Source organism: Pelodiscus sinensis, chromosome 1, assembly GCF_052426305.1.
Source record: "Pelodiscus sinensis isolate ZL-2025 chromosome 1, ASM5242630v1, whole genome shotgun sequence".
In the NCBI taxonomy this organism is placed as follows: Eukaryota; Metazoa; Chordata; order Testudines; family Trionychidae; genus Pelodiscus; species Pelodiscus sinensis.
Window position 1 is genome coordinate 242,628,037 of NC_143052.1, and position 21,513 is coordinate 242,649,549.

Consider the following 21,513-nt stretch of genomic DNA (forward strand, 5'->3'; position numbering starts at 1 on the left):
CCACCCATTGCAGTAAAAGATCAGCCAATGGGCTGACTTGTGCTCAGGCCTGCTACTCCACCCACTGCAGCAAAAACCAACCTATGGGGTGATAAGTTCACAGGCAATAAAACAGGCAGGCAGCCCCTCTCTCACTGGGGATTCGCATCGAGTGAACGCCTGGCCTGATCACCCAGACGCCTTGCACCCCCCGCTCTTGAGTCTTACTGAGCGTACTCCGAGTTGGTCGACCCGAGTGGAGACAGTTTATGAGCATGCGACCGGTACTTGTGTTCCTGCTGTCTACAGAACTGGTATAACTCCCCCCCGCCCCCCGCCATCATCCCTATCCTAATTGGTTTTTTAGTTGTCCTTATTGCTTGTCAAGTGACAGTGGCTAAAAAGTTACTAAGTTAGTTTATAAATAGTTGTGGTTTAGGTTTTTTACTGTTTCCTTGTATAAAGTTGTGTAAATAATCAGCCCTATGGACAATACCAGTGTTAATTCAACTGTTCCTAACCCCTGGGCAGTTATTGGGAATTATTGTGATTTAGAAAAGCCTCAGGGAATTGTTTTGTGTTGTCTGGCAATCTGTTTAATTTTTGTTCTGATGATTGTCTGGCGTCATCAAAATAAAATCAGTTTGTGCTTTTTGAAACCCCCAGTTGCGGTCTCAACCTTTCCGGCATCCCTTCGAACCTCGTGTATTATGGGGACTGACACCTACCACCAACAGTTATTTCAACTATAGCCTCGTAGCTGCATGTACACAATTTACTCTGGCCTCCCCTGCTCACACACTATTATTGTGATGCAAAGACAAGAGAACAATGCTTAAGGGAATATACTTTTTTTTTTGTTTGTTTTTAAGTAAGTGAGCTGTATCTAACTCAGAGCTATGTGTGGCATAATTACTACAACAATGTAGGAGAAGTGTAATGTAACAAAGACCACATCTTGGGGTAGTGCAGGATGGTGAACAAATATTTGTAATGCATTCTACCTTATTATTTATTGTTATTCATAATTTGTTTTATTGTAGTGCCCAGGGACCTTTATAATAGACCATGACCCCGTTGTGTTATGTGGTTTGCAAACACATAAGAAGATGGTCCCTGCCCAAAGGGGGCTTACAATCTAAGTACATGCCAAAAGAGGACAGATGGACATAGGGGAGTACAAATTATAAGACAATAATGATAGGCAATGTTTTCTGTACATAAAGAACCTAGCCATTGTCAAGATACCTAAGGTTGGTGAAGTGAAGAGTCTGATCCTACATCTGACCAATGCAAAACGAATGGTTGAGAATAGAGGGATAATATTTGGCAACAAAGATTTTAAAATAAGAAAATGAAATGTATCTCCCTCTTTCTGGATGCCAGAAAAATAGGAATAATCTTGATTCCATGATAAGCCTACAGTAAAACAGTTTCTGTGGACTGGCCCATTGGCTTAATAAAATGCACCACACTGCTATGCAAGACAACCAAAGTAAATTGCTAGGTTGGTTTTTGTGCACCACAACCAGAAAGAGATGAAAATGCTGCAGAGATAGTGTGCTCAGCTGCTGGAGGGGGTGGGGAGTGAATACCCATACTGATCAGTAGAAGAAGTTGTGAATAAGTAGTATTCTTATGCTTCATATGGTATCCTGGCCAGAGTTCTCGGCTGGAAGGCTATTGCTCCATTGTGCGGCCTCAACAAGGAAACAGTGTAAAATAGACACTGGTGTGACAGGGAATCCTCAAAAGTCCAGATGAGAGAGATGATCCCATAGAACAATGCAGGCTTTCCCAGGTTTGGCTTCATTAACAAGAATGAGATATTGTCCTGTGTATGATTTGCTGACATCTGAATGAACCCACTCTTTTCACAGAATAGAGGTGCATCTCTCAAAAACTGTATTTACTTGCAGCAGAGAATTTTCTCTCATGCTGCTACCTCATAACTCTCATACCAAACAAAATTATCAATAAAAAACTCTTAATGACTTTAAGCCATTATAAGAAACTGTATTTTTCCTTTTCTCCATTTAATTGAACACAGGGTCTGAACTTTACAACCTGTGAGACACAGGTGGAAACATTTGATAACCACTGCTGTCGTGCACTTACCTGGGAATGCTAGTTAGATATGTCAGGACATTCTGAAACTCTCTCTCTGGGATCTCGCTGAATGTTGGATAGTCTGGGAATGTGATAACAGGGCAACCATCTTCCCCTCTACCACCTGAAAGCACAAGCAAAAGTACCGATATGTAATTAGTCACCCTATGTAGTTACTATTTCGTGGCAAAACAAAAATTGTAATTATTAAAAAATAATAATGATGTAGTCCTCAAATTGGGGATGTTTACTCAGAGTGATCTAGCTTTCAAGTACAATTTAGGAAATATAATTCACCGTAGCCAGAACTTCCAACTTATTTTATCTTAAATAGAAGGGTCAAGTGTCTGTTCCCACTGTGAACTGGTTTCAACATTAGAGGACTCTGCACCTTCCATACAATTTACTGTATCTGAATGCAAAAATATGCCACATAAAATGAGAACTGGACAAGCTATTAAAAATTGTGCCTGCAAATTCAGAACCAAATGACCTGAACTAAAAATGAATTGGAAATTTGACCTAGAATGGAGGAAAAACTTGCAAAGGGTTGCAAATGCTCATAACGCTCTTAGGGTATGTCTACACTACAAAGTTAATTCGAACTAACGGACGTTAGTTCGAATTTACTTTGATAGGCGCTACACTAGCGCTCCGCTAGTTCGAACTTAATTCGAACTAGCGGAGCGCATAGTTCGAACTAGGTAAACCTCATTCTACGAGGACTAAGCCTAGTTCGAACTTACTAGGTCGAATTAAGGGGTGCGTAGCCCCTTAATTCGAACTAGTGGGAGGCTAGCCCTCCCCAGCTTTCCCTGGTGGCCACTCTGGCCAACACCAGGGAAACTCTATTGCCCCCCTCCCGGCCCCGGACCGCTTAAAGGGTCACGGGCTGGCTACGGTGCCCGTGCCAGGTGCAAGACTGCCAGCACCCAGCTAGCAGACCCTGCACCTGGCACAGCTCGAGCCAGCCACTCGATGCCCCCCAGCCCTCCCCCTCTTCCCGGGACCAGGCTGGGGGCTCCCGGGAGCTTGCCCGGGACCGCAAGAGGCCTCGTCCACGATCTCCGCACTAGGCACAGGAAAGTGGCCGTTTAGGGCAAGAGAGCTGCCAGACTGGCCACCCAGGAGCAGGTGTGCATGAAAATCAAGGTGGTCCACTGAGACCCCCGACCCTGAGCCCTGAGCTTACAATGGCCGTACTGGGTCAGACCAAAGATCCATCTAGCCCAGTAGCCTGTCTGCCGATAGCGGCCAACCCTAGGGACCCTGGAGTAGATGGACCGAAGACAGTGACCAAGCCATTTGTCTCGTGCCATCCCTCTCCAGCCTTCCACAAACTTTGGGCAGGGTCACCACTCCTACCTCTTGACTAATACCACTCCATGGACCCAACCTCCAGCACTTTATCTCACTTCTCTTTAAACTCTGTTCTAGTTTTAGCCTTCACAGCCTCCTGCAGCAAGGAATTCCACAGGTTGACTATTTGCTTTGTGATGAAAAACTTTCTGTTATTAGTTTGAAGCCTGCTACCTATTCATTTCATTTGGTGTCCTCTAGTCCTTCTATTATGGGAACTAATGAAGAACTTTTCTTTATGCACCCTCTCCACACCACTCATGCTTTTATAGACCTCTATCATATCCCCCCTCGGTCTCCTCTTTTCTAAGCTGAAAAGTCTCAGTCTCTTTAGCCTCTCTTCATATAGGACCTGTTCCCAACCCCTGATCATTTTAGTTGCCCTCCCCTCTCCCAGCCTCTCTCTTCCCCTCTCCCACCTCCTTTTCCCAGTCTCCCCGAGTTTTGTTCAATAAAGAGAGATTCTATTTTTGACCACACATTTTCTTTATTCTGTACATCAGGAAGGGGGGTTAGGGAAGGGTAAGTGGAAGGAGGTGAGGGAGGAATGGGGTACGAGCCCCCGATGGGGAGGACTGGGCTGGCTCTGCAGGCTTCTGGGGGTGGAAGCTCTCCTGCAGCCCCCCAATTGCTTCCTCTCCCCAGATGGCAGCCTGCGGCAAGTGCAGCCGGTCTGATGGCCAAGTGCTGTGATGTGCCCAGTGTGGGCACTTAGGACACTCCAAGCCAGGACTGCTTTGCAAGCGGGGCACCCCTGAGAACTGTCTGTCCGGGGTGGGGGTCGGGTCCCTTTAAGCACAGCCCTCGGCTAGCCTGAAGCAGCAGCTCCACGCTGTAAGTCCTCATCTGATGCCCTGCCGGCACTGCTTCCGGCCATCCTTAACCCCGGTTCAGGGTCCACTTAATGTGAACATGCTAGTTCGAATTAGCAAAACGCTAATTCGAACTAGTTTTTTAGTCTGGATCCGTTAGTTCGAATTAGCTTAGTTCGAATTAGCGCTGTAGTGTAGACATACCCTTAGTTCTCACGTGTTGTGTTTTATTTTTGCAAGTCTCTTCACTTCCAGTTTCCATTCTGGTCTGGAAGAAATTGCAGATTAGGAAGAGTTTATTGCTGGTGAGATTTTTTTGTACAATGCTGCAGACCCAAGTAGAAGAAATGAAGTATAAAGAAACATCTGAGCATCTGAGTGTTTATTTGAACCTTTTGTGACTTGTTTTGCACTATCAAGACTCATTAAGAAGAGGAAGTGAAAAACTTTTAAATTTATTTCCCATAGGTGTCACCATATGCCTTTAAAATATGACTAAATATATAAAAGAAGGGCCAAGATTCTCTAATCCCTTGCAATTGCACAAAGTTTACAGTGTTAGATAAACCCATCCAATCCTAAATTATCTCTGCTCAATGCTCAAAAGGAGGAGAGAAAAAAAAACAACAGATAAGCTCCCTGCCAATATTATTCTCGTGTGCGTGCTTATGTCTTTGTTACTATGTCTGCTTTCTTGCATGCAACATAGTGATCTCTGCAAAATTCCTGAATGTAAATTATACTAAAAATAAATAATTCAAGGATGCATTGCAAGAAGAAAAATTATAATTACTATGCAAATAGCGTGTCTTTGCAGCAAACCCTTTATGATATAGTCAAGCACTGGCATACGAAAAAGTTAATTTTAGCCATATAAATATTCAAAACAAACATGAATCAAGGTCAGTTTTGATTATCTTAGCCTCTTTTCCCTCTTCCCAATTCTAGGCTTAAATCTAGGCGCATGCTTAAATGATTTTCTGCTTCTGAGCCCTCTTGCAGAAAGTAATTTTGGTGTTATTTGATCGTAATTACTCATTATTATTAGTAGGCTATATAACATTTTTTCTGGGGTAATTTGGTCTTTTTAAAATTTTGATGTTCCATAGATCTTTGTTCTTTGAAGCTGCTAATGAATGAGGCATGAATTCCTCTTTTTAAATAAGTCTTAACTTGTGTTTATGATTATGCACATGCCTAGAAGTTTCTTCCTGAACTGACCCATCTAATTTATGTTAGATGATTACAGAACATCATGATCCTATGTTTATGAAGGCAAGGCAGATAAGATTTCCTGACTTTTTTCATTTTACAATAGGTAACTCTCACCACTGGAATTTGAGTCTGCAAGATTTGTTACTCTTACAAATCATTTTCATTCATTCAGGAACCCTCATAGAAGCTTGTTGCAATTTTGATCATCAGGGCCTGATTCACTGGTGATTAGTTCCAGTTTTATGCCAGTGTAGTTCCCTAAAAACTATAAGATGTTAGAATGGTTTCCCAAGAGATTCATGGATGGCGAGGGGGGAGGGGAAGGAGAAGAGGAGGAATATTCTGTAGACCTAGCTCCACATTTTCAATAAGTTGACTTGTGGGATTTCCTGTTCATTTTTGATATGCATGACAGTTAAAAGCTAGAAGTTAAAAAGGTAAGAGTATGTTTGTCTCCCTTTCATCTCTAAGTCTGAGAGTCCACGATTTCTCAGATAGTAACAGTTTTTAATGGGAATCAATTCCTCAATTGCTAATTGAGCCTGCCTGGACCTGCCTGTTGGAAGGATGGCCTATCTCTTTGTGATTCGCTGGCCCAACTCTAGTGGTACTTGAGCTGATCCCTCATTATTATTTTTTTTTAAAAAGGGGTTTGCTGGCAGGGCTCTGGGACTCTGGAACCTGCTCCTCAACTTCATCCTGGACAGGCCAGCTGCAAACATCATCTATTTGATAGTTTTTTTAAAAGAAAAAACAGAGTCTATATTTCCTGCAACAACAAGGAACTTCTGCCTGCCATGCACTTAAAAAAAATCCTATCTGACTTCACAAAAATACCATGAGCTTTGATAAGCATGTCTTAATTATTTAAATCAAGAGAGCTGTTTTCACTTGAGAACTATTGTATGGAATTTCAAGAGAGGCCATAAGAGCTAAACACACAAATCCCGGGAGTTTGGTAACTAATACCCTTGGACTTCTTAGAAAACCCTAATTTACATTGTTGTTTAGATATTACCAAAAGCATGCTAAGCACCTTCCAGATAAGTGTGAAGACAAAGCATTTTCCCTGAAAAACTTAAAATCCAAACAAAGAACATATGGGGGAGAAGTGGCATGTGACAAAGTGGTGCTGTTTGCCACATATACTGAAGTTCTACTTTAATTTTATTTAATGTTACACTTTATGAAAGGAGGATGAGCATTTGTAAATGTCATGGAAGAAACATGGTTACAAAGGACTTGTAGGGGTGGATACATGGCAAACTAGGGAGTTCATGATGGTCTGTTCTATTCAGGTTGTTATAGAGCAGTATCTAAGCATGTTGCCATTAATTATCTTATATACAATCTTTGACAAGAAATTATTAATAATGTTTTCATCTCAGTATGGTGCGAATGTGAAATATAAAGTGACTGAATTCTTTGCACTACAGTAAAATGAATAAGACTCAAAAGTAAAGAATTCTCTGCTTAGAACTCTGATTAAAACACGGTTTGATTCAGTCGCGGCAGGCTAGTGTCTAGAATCATTTTACAGAAAGGAAAAAAGCCCCCAAAGAGATAAGCTGCACTCAAGTCCTTCTTCTTAAGGCTAGAAGGGCTTTGAAACAGTGAAGGTGTCTCAGATTTTTATTTTATTTTTTTTAGTGAAGTGATAGGAGACAGATGGACGGATGGCAGTTCCTGCCACATTCATTCCACTTGAATAAGAGATGGCCCTGAAGGATTCTCTAAAGCACTTCCCTAGTCTTTTTTGTCGGGAAGAATAATGAATGCAATATGGCTAGAGGTAATCACAAGCAAATAATATTCGTTACAAGGAGTAAGGATGGGATCCTCAGACCTAAATCTATGGTGGATATTCAGAATAGATAGTCAAAAAATAAAAAAGTATTGACATAAGCAGACACAAATAAAGCAGCATAGCATGATTAAATGGCCCAAATCTAAACTAGTAGTTTAAAAACCCAATTTGTCTCATGCTATTCCTCTGTATGGGATGATGCCAAGAGTCAAACACTTGGGACTAACATAACTAACTCTTAAGTCAATGCACACTTGAAGACACAGCGTTTGGAAACTGCATCCTCCTGATTTGGAATTTCTGTTTTCTATAAAGGAAACACACACTTATTAACAGGACAACTAAAAATATTTGTGAACAATTTTAACTCTATGGGGCTAATTAAAATCTTTGTTATTCTTATTTATTATATTGCCTTCCTGATACAGCAAAAAAATGATCAAAGAGGAAAATCTTGCTGAAACATTTGTTTTGGAACAAGAAAGAATTTGCACATATGTATTTCTTCTCAGGATTGCATTTAATACAGAGGGATTCAAAAGTACCTGTAATTACGAACTATACTGGATTACAAGTTAGCTAATTTGAGAATGGTATTTGAAAGTAATGCCTGTAGGCTAATTTTTTTTAAAAATTGCATATGGGACCAAAAGTGAGTTTAGTACTTGAAATGATTTAAAATTTTTAAAACTCTGGCCTGCAGCTGGAATAATGCACAGAAAGTGGTAACAGCTGTCTTACTGGCAATATGGATTTAACCTCCCCCTCCAAAATATTGAATCTAGTACAGTATCTCTAGAGCTAATTATAGATAACATCTAATTTCTTAATGAATTATCTGAAATTTTGCTGAAATAAGTTATACCATCTATCTGGTTTCTGAAAACCAGCAGAAGCCATAACTTATCCAAGATGGCCTCCAGATTTTAGATTTATTCTATTCTCTCCCCCCTTGAAAACAAGATTAATATAATACAAAGCAGTACCATTCATATAATATTAAAGCTATTAAAACAAAGCACAAAAATTCCAAAATTTAAGGTTGCTCTGTACATAATATGTAGTTCCTAGTCTTCTTTTGCTGAAGCTACCAAGCATACTATGTTTTTATTTTCTGGAAAGCACACACTGGAAAACATGTTCAATATGGCTACATGGGAATTTTGCAAGACTAGATCTTGTCTACTTTAACAAACAAAAAACAACAACAAAACCAAACCATATCCCATGTAGAGAACTCTGCAGCTACAAATAAATTGTGCCTCCCACCAGCAGTTAGAGGCTTAATAGTTTTTGATCACTTCTGTAGTTTGTAAAGCACCTTTTCTTTCTCTGCGGGGGAGTCACAAGAGAATACAAAGATCATGAAAAAAAGGGCACAGACTCTCCAGTACACCTTCTGTCTGCAGCCAGTTAAAGCAAAGCACCCAGCAGCTGATCTAGTGGCCAGTTCTATGATGACTAATTTATGCTGGCTGGATACGGTCCCACAACGGGGGATATTAGTAAGATAAGGTGGGTGATGTAATGCCTTGTATCAAACCAACTTCTGTTGCTGATAGAAACAAGCTTCTGAGCTGCACACACCACTTCTGCAGGTCAGGGATACGTACTTAGAATCATAGCTAAATTCAAATTGGAACAGATTGTTTAGCATAAGGAGCTAACACATTTTGTGAGAGATTTTTCACACTGAAGTGGCCAACTTAACTCCTCTTCAGTCACAGGATAAACGGGGTTGGGGGGAGCGGCAAGTGTATCACTAAAATAAAACTTAAATCCACTGTCTCTGTTCTGCCCATGATTTGTAGTATCTAACAAAGTTATGAACTTAGGCTTCTACGTTTGTCTTTTGTGCAGGTTTCCTTTGAGGATGAGGACTAAGAGGTCAACTATGGAGTGCCTGTTTTGTAAGAAAACTTCACCCAGAAGTGACATGAGTTTGTCATCTCTTTTTTTTTTAATTCAAGTTTATTCAAGAGCATAGTGATGATGTCATTTCACCCATATAGTTATTGGGTGATATGGGCAATTTATGATTAGTACAAGGGCTTAGAACATGATAAAAAATTTGACCAACAGTTTTGAACAACTCTTTAAAAGCAGCTTCATTCTCTATAAAAGAGTTCCACAACTTAGGGTGTGTCTTGACTGCATCCCTCTGCCGACAGAGGGATGCAGATTAGGCACATCGAAATTGCTAATGAAGAGGGGATTAAAATATCCCACACTTCATTAGCATAAAAATGGTTGCCCCTTTTTTTCAGCATGGGGCTTTGTCGGAGAAAAGCGGCTGTCTAGAGGCTGATCTTTTGAAAAATAAAGTCTTTTTCAAAAGATCCTGTAAACCTCATTTCACGAAGGATAAGGGATCTTTCGAAAAAGGCTTTATTTTTCAAAAGATCAGCCTCTAAGCAGCCGCTTTTTTCCGACAAAGAACCGTGCCGGAAAAAGCGGCGGCCATTTTTATGCTAATGAAGCACGGGATATTTAAATCTCCGCTTCATTAGCGATTTCTATGTGCCTAATTTGCATCTGTCGGCAGAGAGATGCAGTCTAGACACACCCTTAGTGTGCAAAGGCTGTTTTATACTATATAAAAGGAAGATTATTATTAACATTGAAGTAAAATCTTAAACAAAGAATGCAACATAGGAACAAAATACATGGCTTTGCTATACAAATCTCAAGGATCAAGAGCAGGAATTACTTTTAAAAACTAATACTGTCAATTGATTTTCAAGCCTTTACACGTACTTTTGCAATCAGAAAAGGCAGGCAACATGGGAATTACAAACAAAGACAAAGGTGCATTCTAAAACATTTACTTTAAAAGACATAGTGAATCTCTTACTATTATTATATAAACTTCTATTTGTTTGGCAGTACATATTGTAACACAGAACAATACATAGAAAAGGAAGCTGCAATGAGTGGTTCAGGTGGGCAGAAGATTCATTTGTATTTTATGTTTTATGATATTCAAGGTGTTTGTAACAATTAGCTTGTGCAGATAACATTTTGATAAGATACACTTGTCTATTTCTTAGTCCTATATATTCTATTATAATGTATCTGTGCATAAACAATTGCTAGGAGTTTAAATGTGAATATAAAGGAGATCTGGCAACTTCTCACTCAGTGAATAACAAAAATCTGAGGAAGTGTCTAAGTGAGAAAATAATATGAAGTGCTAATGAACTAAACTCTAAGCGAGGTGTTTATCACCCACAGAAGCAGAGAATGTCCTTGGAAAAAGCAACAAAGGCTAGAGAGAGCTCTTTGAAGCACAGAAGGAAATTAGAAGATTGCATATCAAAGAGTAACAAAGATAAAAATAGAGTATAATACCAAGTGAAACAGAAAAGACAGTGAAGTTAAAAAAAAAAAAAAAAAAAAAAACCAACAACATCCCACTGCTGTAGGGAGTGAGTTATTGAAACTGATGTCTAAGAGGAACAGCTGAGCTAATGTCTGAACATTCTAATGAAAATGTTACATGGGTTCCAAACCAAGAAAAGCTCTTTTAGAGAAGAACAGTGACTAAAAGGGAAAAATAAAAAGGGACTTGCCAAAAAACAACGTTTTAATTGTGGGGGCAGCATGAACTTGCAATATAAATGCATCACTTGGATCCCTCTCTGGAGCTAACTGATGTTTGGATGGACTGCTACCCATAGATTAGATGAACAAGTGTCTGCATACTAATACCTAAGCACCACTGCTTTTAAAACTCTGTACTAACATGATTTGTCATAGCTTGTGACTAAGTAGGGTTACGTTTAACCGCTGTTCTTACTTTTAGTATTTTATTTCTCTATTTCGTAAATATACTTGAAATTAAACAAAATACTTTATAACTATTTACCTGGATGGAACTATTACATAGGGATATCAATTCTGTCTGCCCACTCTAAGAAATGAACAAGTTTTTACCGGTAAGAGAAAAGGAAACAAATAAGTTAACTTATCCAGTGATACACAAGATCACAAAAAAGTGGCTGTCATCTCCACTGAGAAGAGGTATCAGAGATGGCTAGGGCTTTGTGATGAGGTTCGGTGACTTGCTGTTACAAGCCTACACGCAGATAAGAATTCCACAATGCTAATAATATATATATTATTTATTTAGAGAAAATACTGCATATTCAACTACATTATTGTGTGTGTGTTAGATGCTCTCAAAGAGCATCTATCACACACAATAGTGTGCCAAGCCTAAAAGCTCTTAAAGGGAAAATATTTAATTAAAATATTCTTTATCTATGTACTGCCTTCAGTTGTAATTTATTTTACATCACAAGATCAAGCAGGGTTTAAAACCCCCCCAATATTCCCATGGCAAAAATACATTTCCTAAACAGCAGAGCAACAAAGTCACAATGTAACTGAGAGCAAGCTGTTACATAACTTCAGTGACAGACTATTAAACACTGCTCTTGTGTTCCCAGAACCCATAGCAACTTGGTATAGGAGAGCACTGAAAGTTAACTATTAACATACTAATATCAAAGCTAGGATAAACTATGAAGTACAAAAATAGACTAAAATGCATAAAAATCAAATTGAACTATAACAATAAATTGCAAGGACAAAGATAAATTATCACAATCAAACAGCTGTACTAGCTTTTAAAAAGAAAACATTTGCTAATAGATTCAGGGGTTAAGTATAAATTCAATAAACTAGAATAAGGAATGGCTGCTCTTGTTAAGCTCTACTGCACTGTGGACATAATGAGTGCTCAATATGCTTGTGGCTGTGTGAAAAAAAAAAACTTAGGGATGGGGCTAAGGAATCTTAAATTGCATTCAATTGGATTGCATCTATTCTGTTCATAATAAGGTTTAACTCGTGACTGGGGAAAAGTAGTAAATCCTTCTTGTAGTTATCTAGTAAGACTGTTTCTTATATAAAATGATCATAAGATTTTTTTTGCCCAGTTAGAAAACAGGAACTTAGGCCTGGTCTATCCTAGAAAGTTAGGTTGGCTTAAATATGTTGCTAAAGGCTGTAAAAAATCCACATCTCAAGTGGCATTATTAAGAAAAGTCAGGTCACTACACAAAAGACAGGACTATGTAGCACTTTAAAGGCTAACAAGATGGTTTAATAGGTGATGAGCTTTCGTGGGCCAGACCCACTTCCTCAGATCAAATAGTGGAAGAAAATTGTCACAGCCATATATACCAAAGGATACAAATAAAAAAAATGAACACATATGAAAAGGACAAATCAAATTTCAGAACAGAAGGGGGATGGGAGGGGGGAAAGGAGGGGAGGTAAATGTCTGTGAGCTAATGATATTAGAGGTGATAATTGGGGAAGCTATCTTTGTAATGGGTAAAATAATTAGCGTCTTTATTCAAATTTGAGCGTAAAGTGTCAAATTTAAGCATGAATGACAGTTCAGAGGATTCTCTTTGAAGTGAAGTTTTAAAAGGTCTTTGAAGCAGGATGCTTTACTACACAGACAGCAGTAAATTGATGCAAGGATTCTTTTCTAGTCCTAGCTACTGCCTCTCAGGGAGATTGACTAAGTACAGAAACGGGAGAACCTCTCCTACAGTGTAAGCATTGTCTATGCTGAAGTGCTAAGGCTGTAGGCACTCCAGAGTTGGAGCACCTCCGGGGAAAAAATCAGTGGGTGCGGGGTACCCACTAACTGCCAAGTACTACACTTTGTCCTCTTCTCTGCCGGCATCTCTGCTGACCAATTCCCACCCTTCTCTACCCTCCCAGCGCTTCTGGGGAACCACAAACAGCTGATTTGTGCCATTCAGGACGCTCCAGAAAGGGAGGAGTGGGATGTGCTCAGGGGAAGAGGTGAGGTGGGGAAGGCATTTGGGGAAAGGGTTGGAGAAGAGGTGAAGGGAAGGATGATCACCCCCACTTAGAGGGGTCTTTTTAATCTTTCACATGGAAGCTGTTCCATACCCTTAATCATTTTTTGCTGCCCTTCTGTGTACCTATTTTGTTTCTTTTTTCAGATGAGGTGACCAGAACTGCACACAGTATTCAAGTTGTAGGCACACCATGGCTTTATATTAGTAGCATATTGATATTTACAGTCTTATCGTACCACTTTCCTAATGGTTCCTGATATTATGATAGCTTTTTTGACTGCCACTGCACATTGAGTGGATATGTTCCCGGAACTATGACAACTCCCCAATTATTTCTTGAGTGGAAGCAGTTAATTTAGACCCTTCATTTTGTATGTGTAGTTGGGATGATATTTTCCAATAAGCATTATGGTACATATATAATATGATTTTACTGTATTGTCAGTAGTTTTCCAGAAATAGTCTTGACTACTATCAATGCTCTTTTGTATTTCAGTGCTGTGCATACACCTGCTGGCTGGTTTGAGTAAGCGGTCATGCTTATTTGATATGGTACAGCTTCAGCAAAGCATGTTCTGTTCATTCCCTCTGAAGCACCTGGCAGTGGCTACTATCGGAAGACAGGTTACTGGGCTAGATTAATTATTAGTCTCACCCAGCATGGTGGTTCTCATGTTCTTAGAGTTGGAGGATGGGAAACAATGTCTGGAAATTGATCTTCATGGACACTGAGGAACAATATCAGGAAGGGTGGTTAATAATTAAGTGCGAGACTTGGGGACAGGATAGGATTTGGAATGAACAGACTCTCTTTGGAGAGCAAAGAATGGGCTACTTTTCAACATTGTATGGGTAGCTGAAATGGGTAGAAAGGTGGAAGAAGTCCTATTCTGTTGGAGAAGTAGCTGAGTGGGTTAAGAAGAAACTAATGCGCTGGGGGGGGGGGGAGGGGGAGAGAAAGGGATTTTCAGTGTAATCCCTTGGGGACATGAACACCTACCATTACATTTTCTGCAGGTCAAAGGCTCTAAAATTGTTTTTGTTTCTCAATCCCGCCAAGGTCAATACATTCACAACACAAATCCAATACACTTTTAGTAACTGGATTCAGAGAAATCAAATACAGAAATGTAAGTCTCAATTCATAAAGTTTGCTATACCGCAGGCTAAATCCTGAAGTCCTCCTTCAGTTTTTTACAGTGTTATCTCCTGCTGACTCTTGTGTGATTGTCTGAGGTTAGCCTAAGACCTGTTCTCCCTATCTATAGAGCATTGTGATGCTGCCACCAAGCTAGCCATCTGGCACTATTAGAGAGAATATATATAATTCAACTTTCAATCATATTGAACAATTTTTCTGTGAATTCCAGAATAGTATATCATTATGCATCTATTCTAAAGCTAGATCTCAAAGTGATGGATGCCCCGATAATAGTTTTCAGTGACTATGTGCAAGTGTGGCTAGAAATAATAGCTAAAACTGGACTCTTGAACAATACATACAGTAAGAACATCCAGTATTTACCTGACAAATATGCAAACTGCTTCTTTAACTGGTCTTCAATATCTGCAGCACTGAGGGGAATTATATCCTGATGCATGATTTCTTCTGAAACAAAAAATATTGCTATATTATTTTACAGAGAATCACAGTCTACACCAACTGTCACCTCTAGAGCAGTGACTTCTAGAGCTATTCAAATTTTGAAACACCTGTCATATGTCTGGAGAAAGTCATTCAGTCTTCTGGCAAGAACAATCTTTTGGTTTTGTGCAGCGGGACTGATATAGTCACAAATGATTACAAGTAATAGCTTTGCTGAGACAAATAAAACTAGAAAAGCTGTTTATTCTTTGATGTGATTGTATTATGGGATAGAGGTAAATCTTACTTTGAACTTGAAGTTCAAACTCAAATTTCATTACAGCCTACTCAGATTAAAAAAAAAAAAAGAAAAAGAAAAGAAGCAGCAGCAGAAAATGGGGCTATTTGTACATAGTCTACTCTTGCTGAAATTCGCCTGTAATATATAGAGTAGCCTTTCAGAATGTTGGGTAATATTATGTAGGCATCTCCAGGCTTCTCAGTGTGTCAACAAGAAGAAGCAACATGTACATTCAGAACCACACTCACTATACTGGTCACTAAATCCAAATCTAAATGTGGTTGAATGAAAACTTCTAAGAATAATAAAAGTTTTTCAATTAATATTCTTTGTAATACGAATATAAGGTTCACTATTCCAAATCAGTCTCAGAAGGGTAGCTGTGTAAGTTTGTAACTAAACAATAACAACAACAAAAAAACCCATAAACAAAAAAAAAAAAACCTCTGCAACCCTTAAACAATAATGGTCCCGTATCACCTTATAGCAGGTCTAGTTAGAACAGCTAATTCTAGCTGAGAGGGGCACTCCGGTCGATGCCGGTAGTTCTGCTTCCATGAGGAGTAAGGGAAGACAAAAGAAGAGTGTTCTCCCTTCAACGTCCTGCAGTGTGGGCAGCACCTAAAGTCAAGTTAAGGTACTTTGACTTCAGCTATGCAGTTAACGTAGCTGAAATTGTGTATCTTAATTAAACCTTATCCTGCAGTGTAACCATACCCTTAGAGACTAACCAAAAAATAAAGATAGTATCATGAACTTTGGTAAGCATAACCCACTTCACATGACCAATATGGAACAAGGGGTGCAAGGTACAAATATACAGCAGAAAAGGAGGGGAGAGAGGGAGGGGAAAAAAACCTGTCACTTAAAGTATCCATACTAAATGAGGCGAATAGAGCCCTGGTCTACAATAGGGAGTTGTTTTGAAATAACTCCCTTTATTTCAAAGCAACAATTGAAGCATCCAAACTACCAAGCCTGTGATTTTGAAATAATGGGCTGGTTATTTTGAAACAAAAACTCCTGCATAGTAGTGTGGACATTCTACTGCTGCTATTTCAAAATAACTACTCCCCAGTGTCATTCAAAGTCTACTACTCTCCAGTGCTTCCTGGGGCTCTAAGTCGAGGTAGCAGATACCACATTAAAGGAGCCAGCCTTGGACTAATTTCGAGGCTTCCCTGTACTGTGGGCACATTATTTCGAACTATTTAACAACAAACAACATCTGGGCATATTTAGTTAACATTAATGGAGGAACGTGCATGGTTTACCACTGCAGTACTACAGGACAAGCAGAAGTATTTTTCATAAGATCAATATATCCTTCAAGTTGCCTGGTAATTAAGAGCCATGTTAAGCATCTATTCTGTCATCTGTTGTGGATCAGATGGTATTTAAGTGCTACTTTAGAGAAAAGCACTGTTGTAATCTAGTGATGCCATTTTCTAAACATTCTTTGATTTATTTGCTGAATTGAAAAACAGGCCTGTACCAGCACCCCAAATCTTGAAGAGTCTTCAACCTGTACCAAGTCTAGAGCAGCATCAAAATTAAAGGCTAGCCCCTAAAGCAACATCAATGGTTCAAACCAAAATCCCAATTCAAAACACACTTGGAATTTTGGATTAAAATTTTACAGCTCTGACACATCTTCAGCAGTTTGTTCATAATTAAAGTGCTAACCACTTAAATAGCACTGATGGCAACATAAGCGCTAAAAGCATCTAACAGAACACTTTAAAATATTGTTCCAAGAAATCAAAAACATAATATCTTCTATTAATTTCTATGATTTTTGCACACTTGAAGTCTATGGAAATAATGAAAAGTTAAATGCACATCTTTGTGCCTTAATATTATAGTACATGTTTTAAATAATATCGAATACTTAAATTAGTTATTGAAGATAAGGATAGCATTTCAATCCTAACTTGGCATTTTCCTGCTTTGGTTAAATCTTTAGGAAGCAAGGTACTTTTTTTGTCACATCTCTTCAAGAAAGTAAACCTTCTACCATCAGCAATTCCCATCTGCTGGTCCGCAGACCTCTGGCTGATGGGCTGCGGTGGCACTGGGCACCAGGACTGGTGTATATTGCTCCTGCCATAGCTGTTGGGAGAGGCATGTCCTGCTCTGCCTCTCAGCCAACCTGTGCCAGGCAGGGGCGGGGACACGGACGAGAAGTTCACTATGCAGTGGGAGCTGGCTGCTATGAGGTAGCGCAGAGCTAGATGAGGGGGACAGGGCAGGCACTGGAGGCTCTGGGGGTGGGATTGGTTCTGGGGGTGGAGGGTTCTAAGAGGTGGGGGCTGACACTTGGGAGCTCTGAGGGTGAAACTAATACTGGGGGGATATAGGGGCAGGGCTAGTACTAGGGAGCTCTAAGAGGCAGGGGGCTGACATTGGGAACACTGGGGCAACCAGGGTGGGGAGCTGGCACTGGGGTATTCTGGGGGTGGGGCTAGTAGTGTGGGGGCTATGGGGGCAGAGCTGGCACTGGGGACTCTGGAGACTGGGCTAATATTGGAGACTGGGGACTAGCACTGGGGAGACCTTGGGGGGAGGGCTGGGTGCAGTTGGTCTCTGGAAGCAGGAAGCTGGCACTGGAGGGTTTGGTGGTGGTTGGCTCTAACGGGCGGGGGGCTGGCACGGAGTCATTTGGAATGGGAGCTGGCACCAGGGGGAGTTGGGTACAGAGGACTCTGGGGCCAGTGGCTGGTGCTGGGGGGTACTGCAGGAATGGAGAGCTCTAGGGGTTAGGGCTGGCACTGCGGGGCTCTGGGGACCAGGGCTTTTTGCAGACCAGTAGCATTTTATTTGCATAATGAATATGCATATATGCAAATAAGGTGTTACTGGTCCACCCAAAGTTTGTGAATGGGTTTTCTGGTCCCTGGTATTAAAAAAAAAAAAAAAAAAAAAAAGTTAGAAACCACTGCTGTATATATCATTGGAATTTACTACTTAGAATTGGGTTATACTTGGGAATAGAAGATTAAAATTATCTTCAGCCACCAAAGAAGAATTTTTAGGAAGTAAACCTAATACTAGCAAAAGAGCAGCAGAATTCTAAGAAGTGCTATTTTTAACAGTAGCCAAAGAATTATTAGTTTCATTTCTTCCAGATAAGTAGTGATTTATTATTTGAAACAGAACTTCACTGTTCTCTTTCTGGCATCTTTGCAGAAGAAGCACTGATAACTTCTTTCAAGCCACACAATGATTGAAATAATCTTTCTGTAACCTGCAGAATGGTGAACCTCTCATTGGCCAAAAGGCATCTGTATACCTGAGTTTAAAATCCACAAGAATATATGTTTAATAGTTAACTATGATTTAACTCTTGGGCCTCCTGTAATGCAACTTTCTGATATATACAGGAGATAACTGAATTAAGTTCTTTCAAAAGAAATGAAAGATCTCTTTTATATGATCAGCTCTCCCAAAGAGAAGAAAAATCCAGTCCAATACAAGCGGGGGGAGTTTACTGTTGGGACAATACAAACATTATGAAGATTCCATCTGCAGTCTCTCACACACTTGAAGGCCTACAATTCTGATCTTTCAAACAGATATGCAGGGGTGGACTAATCTACCCCTTCAAATCTGATTATAGGTTCAAACTACAAACCCTACATTTTCCAAAAATATCCAGACACAGGGAAGGTATCTCACAATGGTGGCAACAAAGAGAAATATTTTCATAATAGAAATGTAGGCTCCTGGTAAAATCTTACTATACATTTTAGAAATGTGCATCTGAGTCCATTTGTTCAAGAACTCCTCCTAAACAGTAAGAGCTAGGACCACCAAATTGGGTATGCAGCTTCCTCTTATAACTTGAAGCAAGGTCAGGATTTGGTTGGGCCAAGACAATGTGATGTGCCTGAATTTGATGGTTTCTCACCAAATGGAAAGGGAGGAGTCTGGCAGGATGATCATAGGAGGCAGCAAGGGGCCAGAGATGGGGACCAGAACAGCTATAACTCCAGTGGGCTAGCAGGGGCAAAAGATGGATAAAGGGACAGCTAGCTACTATATATTTCAGAGAGTTTGTCTTTCTGCCCCCCAGTCAGGAGACATACACCCCCTCCCTCAGCTGTGCTTGCTGTAGCAGCCATGGAGAGGGACTTTTCACCAGGCCTCAGGATGCTGTGGTGAGAGAGGGGTGGGGTTGTCTTCTCTTCCCCGGGCAGCCTGGATACTAACCCCAGCTCACCCAAGCACAATGGATTTAAATGCAGACAAACAGAACTCTTGGTGGAAATAATCACTCCATAGTTTTCTACTATTGCCTGTGCTTCTGACAACCAGGTGTGTAGGCAAATATTACATATTAATATCTCATTCTCTGCTTTGCCATGTCACCTGTTGTATGTATGTATATATGGCCATACCTAGAAACGACAGACATACAGACAAGTGAACTGACTAGATCAAGAAATTGGAGAGACACCAGTGGAGGAGCGAATATCTTTTATCAAACCAACTTCTGGTAGTGAAGGAGAAACTTTGAAGAACATGGAGCTCTTCTTCATGAGTGGTCCAATAAAAGATATTACATCACCCACCTTGTCTCTAATATCCTGGGGCTGACATGGCTACAACACTGCAAAACTGTGAAATTGGTCAGTTCCATCACCACATTGATATATTAATCATTTTAAAACAACGAATAGTCCTGTGGCACCTTCGAGACTAACCAAAATACATAAAATCATGAGCTTTTGTGAGCAAAACCCATTTCATCAGATTAATTGGAAACTGGTTTTGTCCACAAAAGCTCATAATTTCATATATTTTGGTTAGCCTCTAAGGTGCCAGAGGACCACTCGTTTTGAAAGTTACAGACTCACACTGCTACCCCTCTGAGATGAATCATTTAAGTCATACATATCAGAAGACGACAGACTGGTTTGCTGTTTGTGTCCAAAAAAGCAGATTCAGCCGAACCATAATATTTTATGGAATCAATCAGGGTTCATGGCTCTGGAGCAGCCTTGCCATGCTGCTCACTGCCCCACGACTGGGGACCCCAGTGCTTCCAGGCTTTTTAATCATAAAGGGGAGGCTCAAAGTAGTTCTCTCAAAGCCAGGTGCCTGCAAACCAAAATATGGGGCTTTCAGGGCTTCCTGACTTTCTGCTCCATGGCAGGGGAGTCCCACTGACTCAGAGGCTTGAGGCAGCCAGCTGTTCCACTTCCTTTTTTGAGGGGCAGAAGGGAACATGAACCAAAACTATTAGATTTTCCCAAACTTTAAAATCTTTGAATGCTTTTCTTTGTGGGAAAGTTCAAGTTTGCATTCCAAATCAGAACAAAAAAATACTACTACTGAAATTTATTATTATTATAGCTCTGCTTATAATAATCTGATCTGTGCGTCCATTAACTGGCCAACAATGTCAGGTACGTTAGTTTGGAATCTGGTAGTTCTTTATTCTCCTTCCTCTTTCTGTAAGTCTCTCTTTTCTTACTATTGTCCCAAGATTTCAAAAATTATTATTTTAAGTAGCGTACTCAATGTACAACAGCATATTTCCAGTAATGTATAATTGGTATAACTACCTGGTTTACAAAATTATTAACATGATAAAGAGAAAGCAGAAATTATACTTCAGAATGTAGTGAAATATCACTCTTTACAAAAGCAAAGTTGCTAGGAGAAAACAAGAAAGTGAACATCAAAATTGCAAAAGGCAAATAACTGATCATTAGAATTGCCTCAAACTAATTTTATCTGAAGTAAAGAAACTCAATACACCATGTTATAGATTTATGACACTGAATAAAACTTTATGCAATATTTCAGAACAGGTTGGATGGGGAATTTTGTTTGTAGAGCAATTAAATGAGGAAAATGCTGAGAGAGGAAGGAGTAAATCTTTGCTTGGATCATCTCTGGATTATGTGGCATTTACATTTCTAATGAAGCACAGGCAGCCTGACTGGCCTCAACTGGAGTTTCAGATGGGATTGTACGTGGGGCGGCTATCTTGCCCAATGCGCAAACCACTGGGCTGCCCTTCTACTTTCAATATACTTGCATAATCAGAGCTAGCGGGTATGTCTATTCAGGCTAAAATTGCACTTCCAACTTCAGTGTAGACATATTGAAAGTCATCTCATCTTTGTACACCAGGGAAGCAAGAGGGACTTTTTGCTTCTAGATGCTTAAGAAGTAACTGAATGAATGCTCCAGTACTTCAAAAGATGGCATGAGGACTGTTAAATAAATAAGTATGATAGAGTCGACAAAGAAAGAAAGCAGATCAAAGCAGACTGATGAATATATGATTTAAAACGATGGGACAAACTGCAGATAAGTAATAGCGGTGCTATTAATATTATTTCATTTAAAAGCCACGTCACTGAGGGTAACTATCATCTTAGAGTAGGGATGTAAAATCTTGTTTAATCAGCTGACCAGATAATGTTAGGTTAACCGGTTAACCAACTAAGCAGGATTTCAGGCAGGTTACCGCTCCAACCTGAGAC

At 39.9% G+C, this 21,513-nt stretch overlaps 1 protein-coding gene across 16 annotated transcripts in view; it reads right to left on the reverse strand.

The window, feature by feature from the left end:
- The window catches only part of MCF2L (MCF.2 cell line derived transforming sequence like), a 249,952-nt gene that overhangs the window by 90,437 nt on the left and 138,002 nt on the right, over positions 1–21,513 (reverse strand). For all 16 annotated transcript variants that reach the window (XR_012900192.2, XM_089775872.1, XM_075917179.2 and 13 more), the window contains 2 exons: positions 14,653–14,736; positions 2,098–2,212 (listed from right to left, as the gene is read on the reverse strand). Coding sequence is in view for 15 of the 16 variants with exons in the window: in XM_075917179.2 (XP_075773294.2) it covers positions 2,098–2,212; positions 14,653–14,736 (199 nt within the window). In the remaining variant the exon portion in view is untranslated. The remainder of the gene's footprint in view (positions 1–2,097; positions 2,213–14,652; positions 14,737–21,513) is intronic.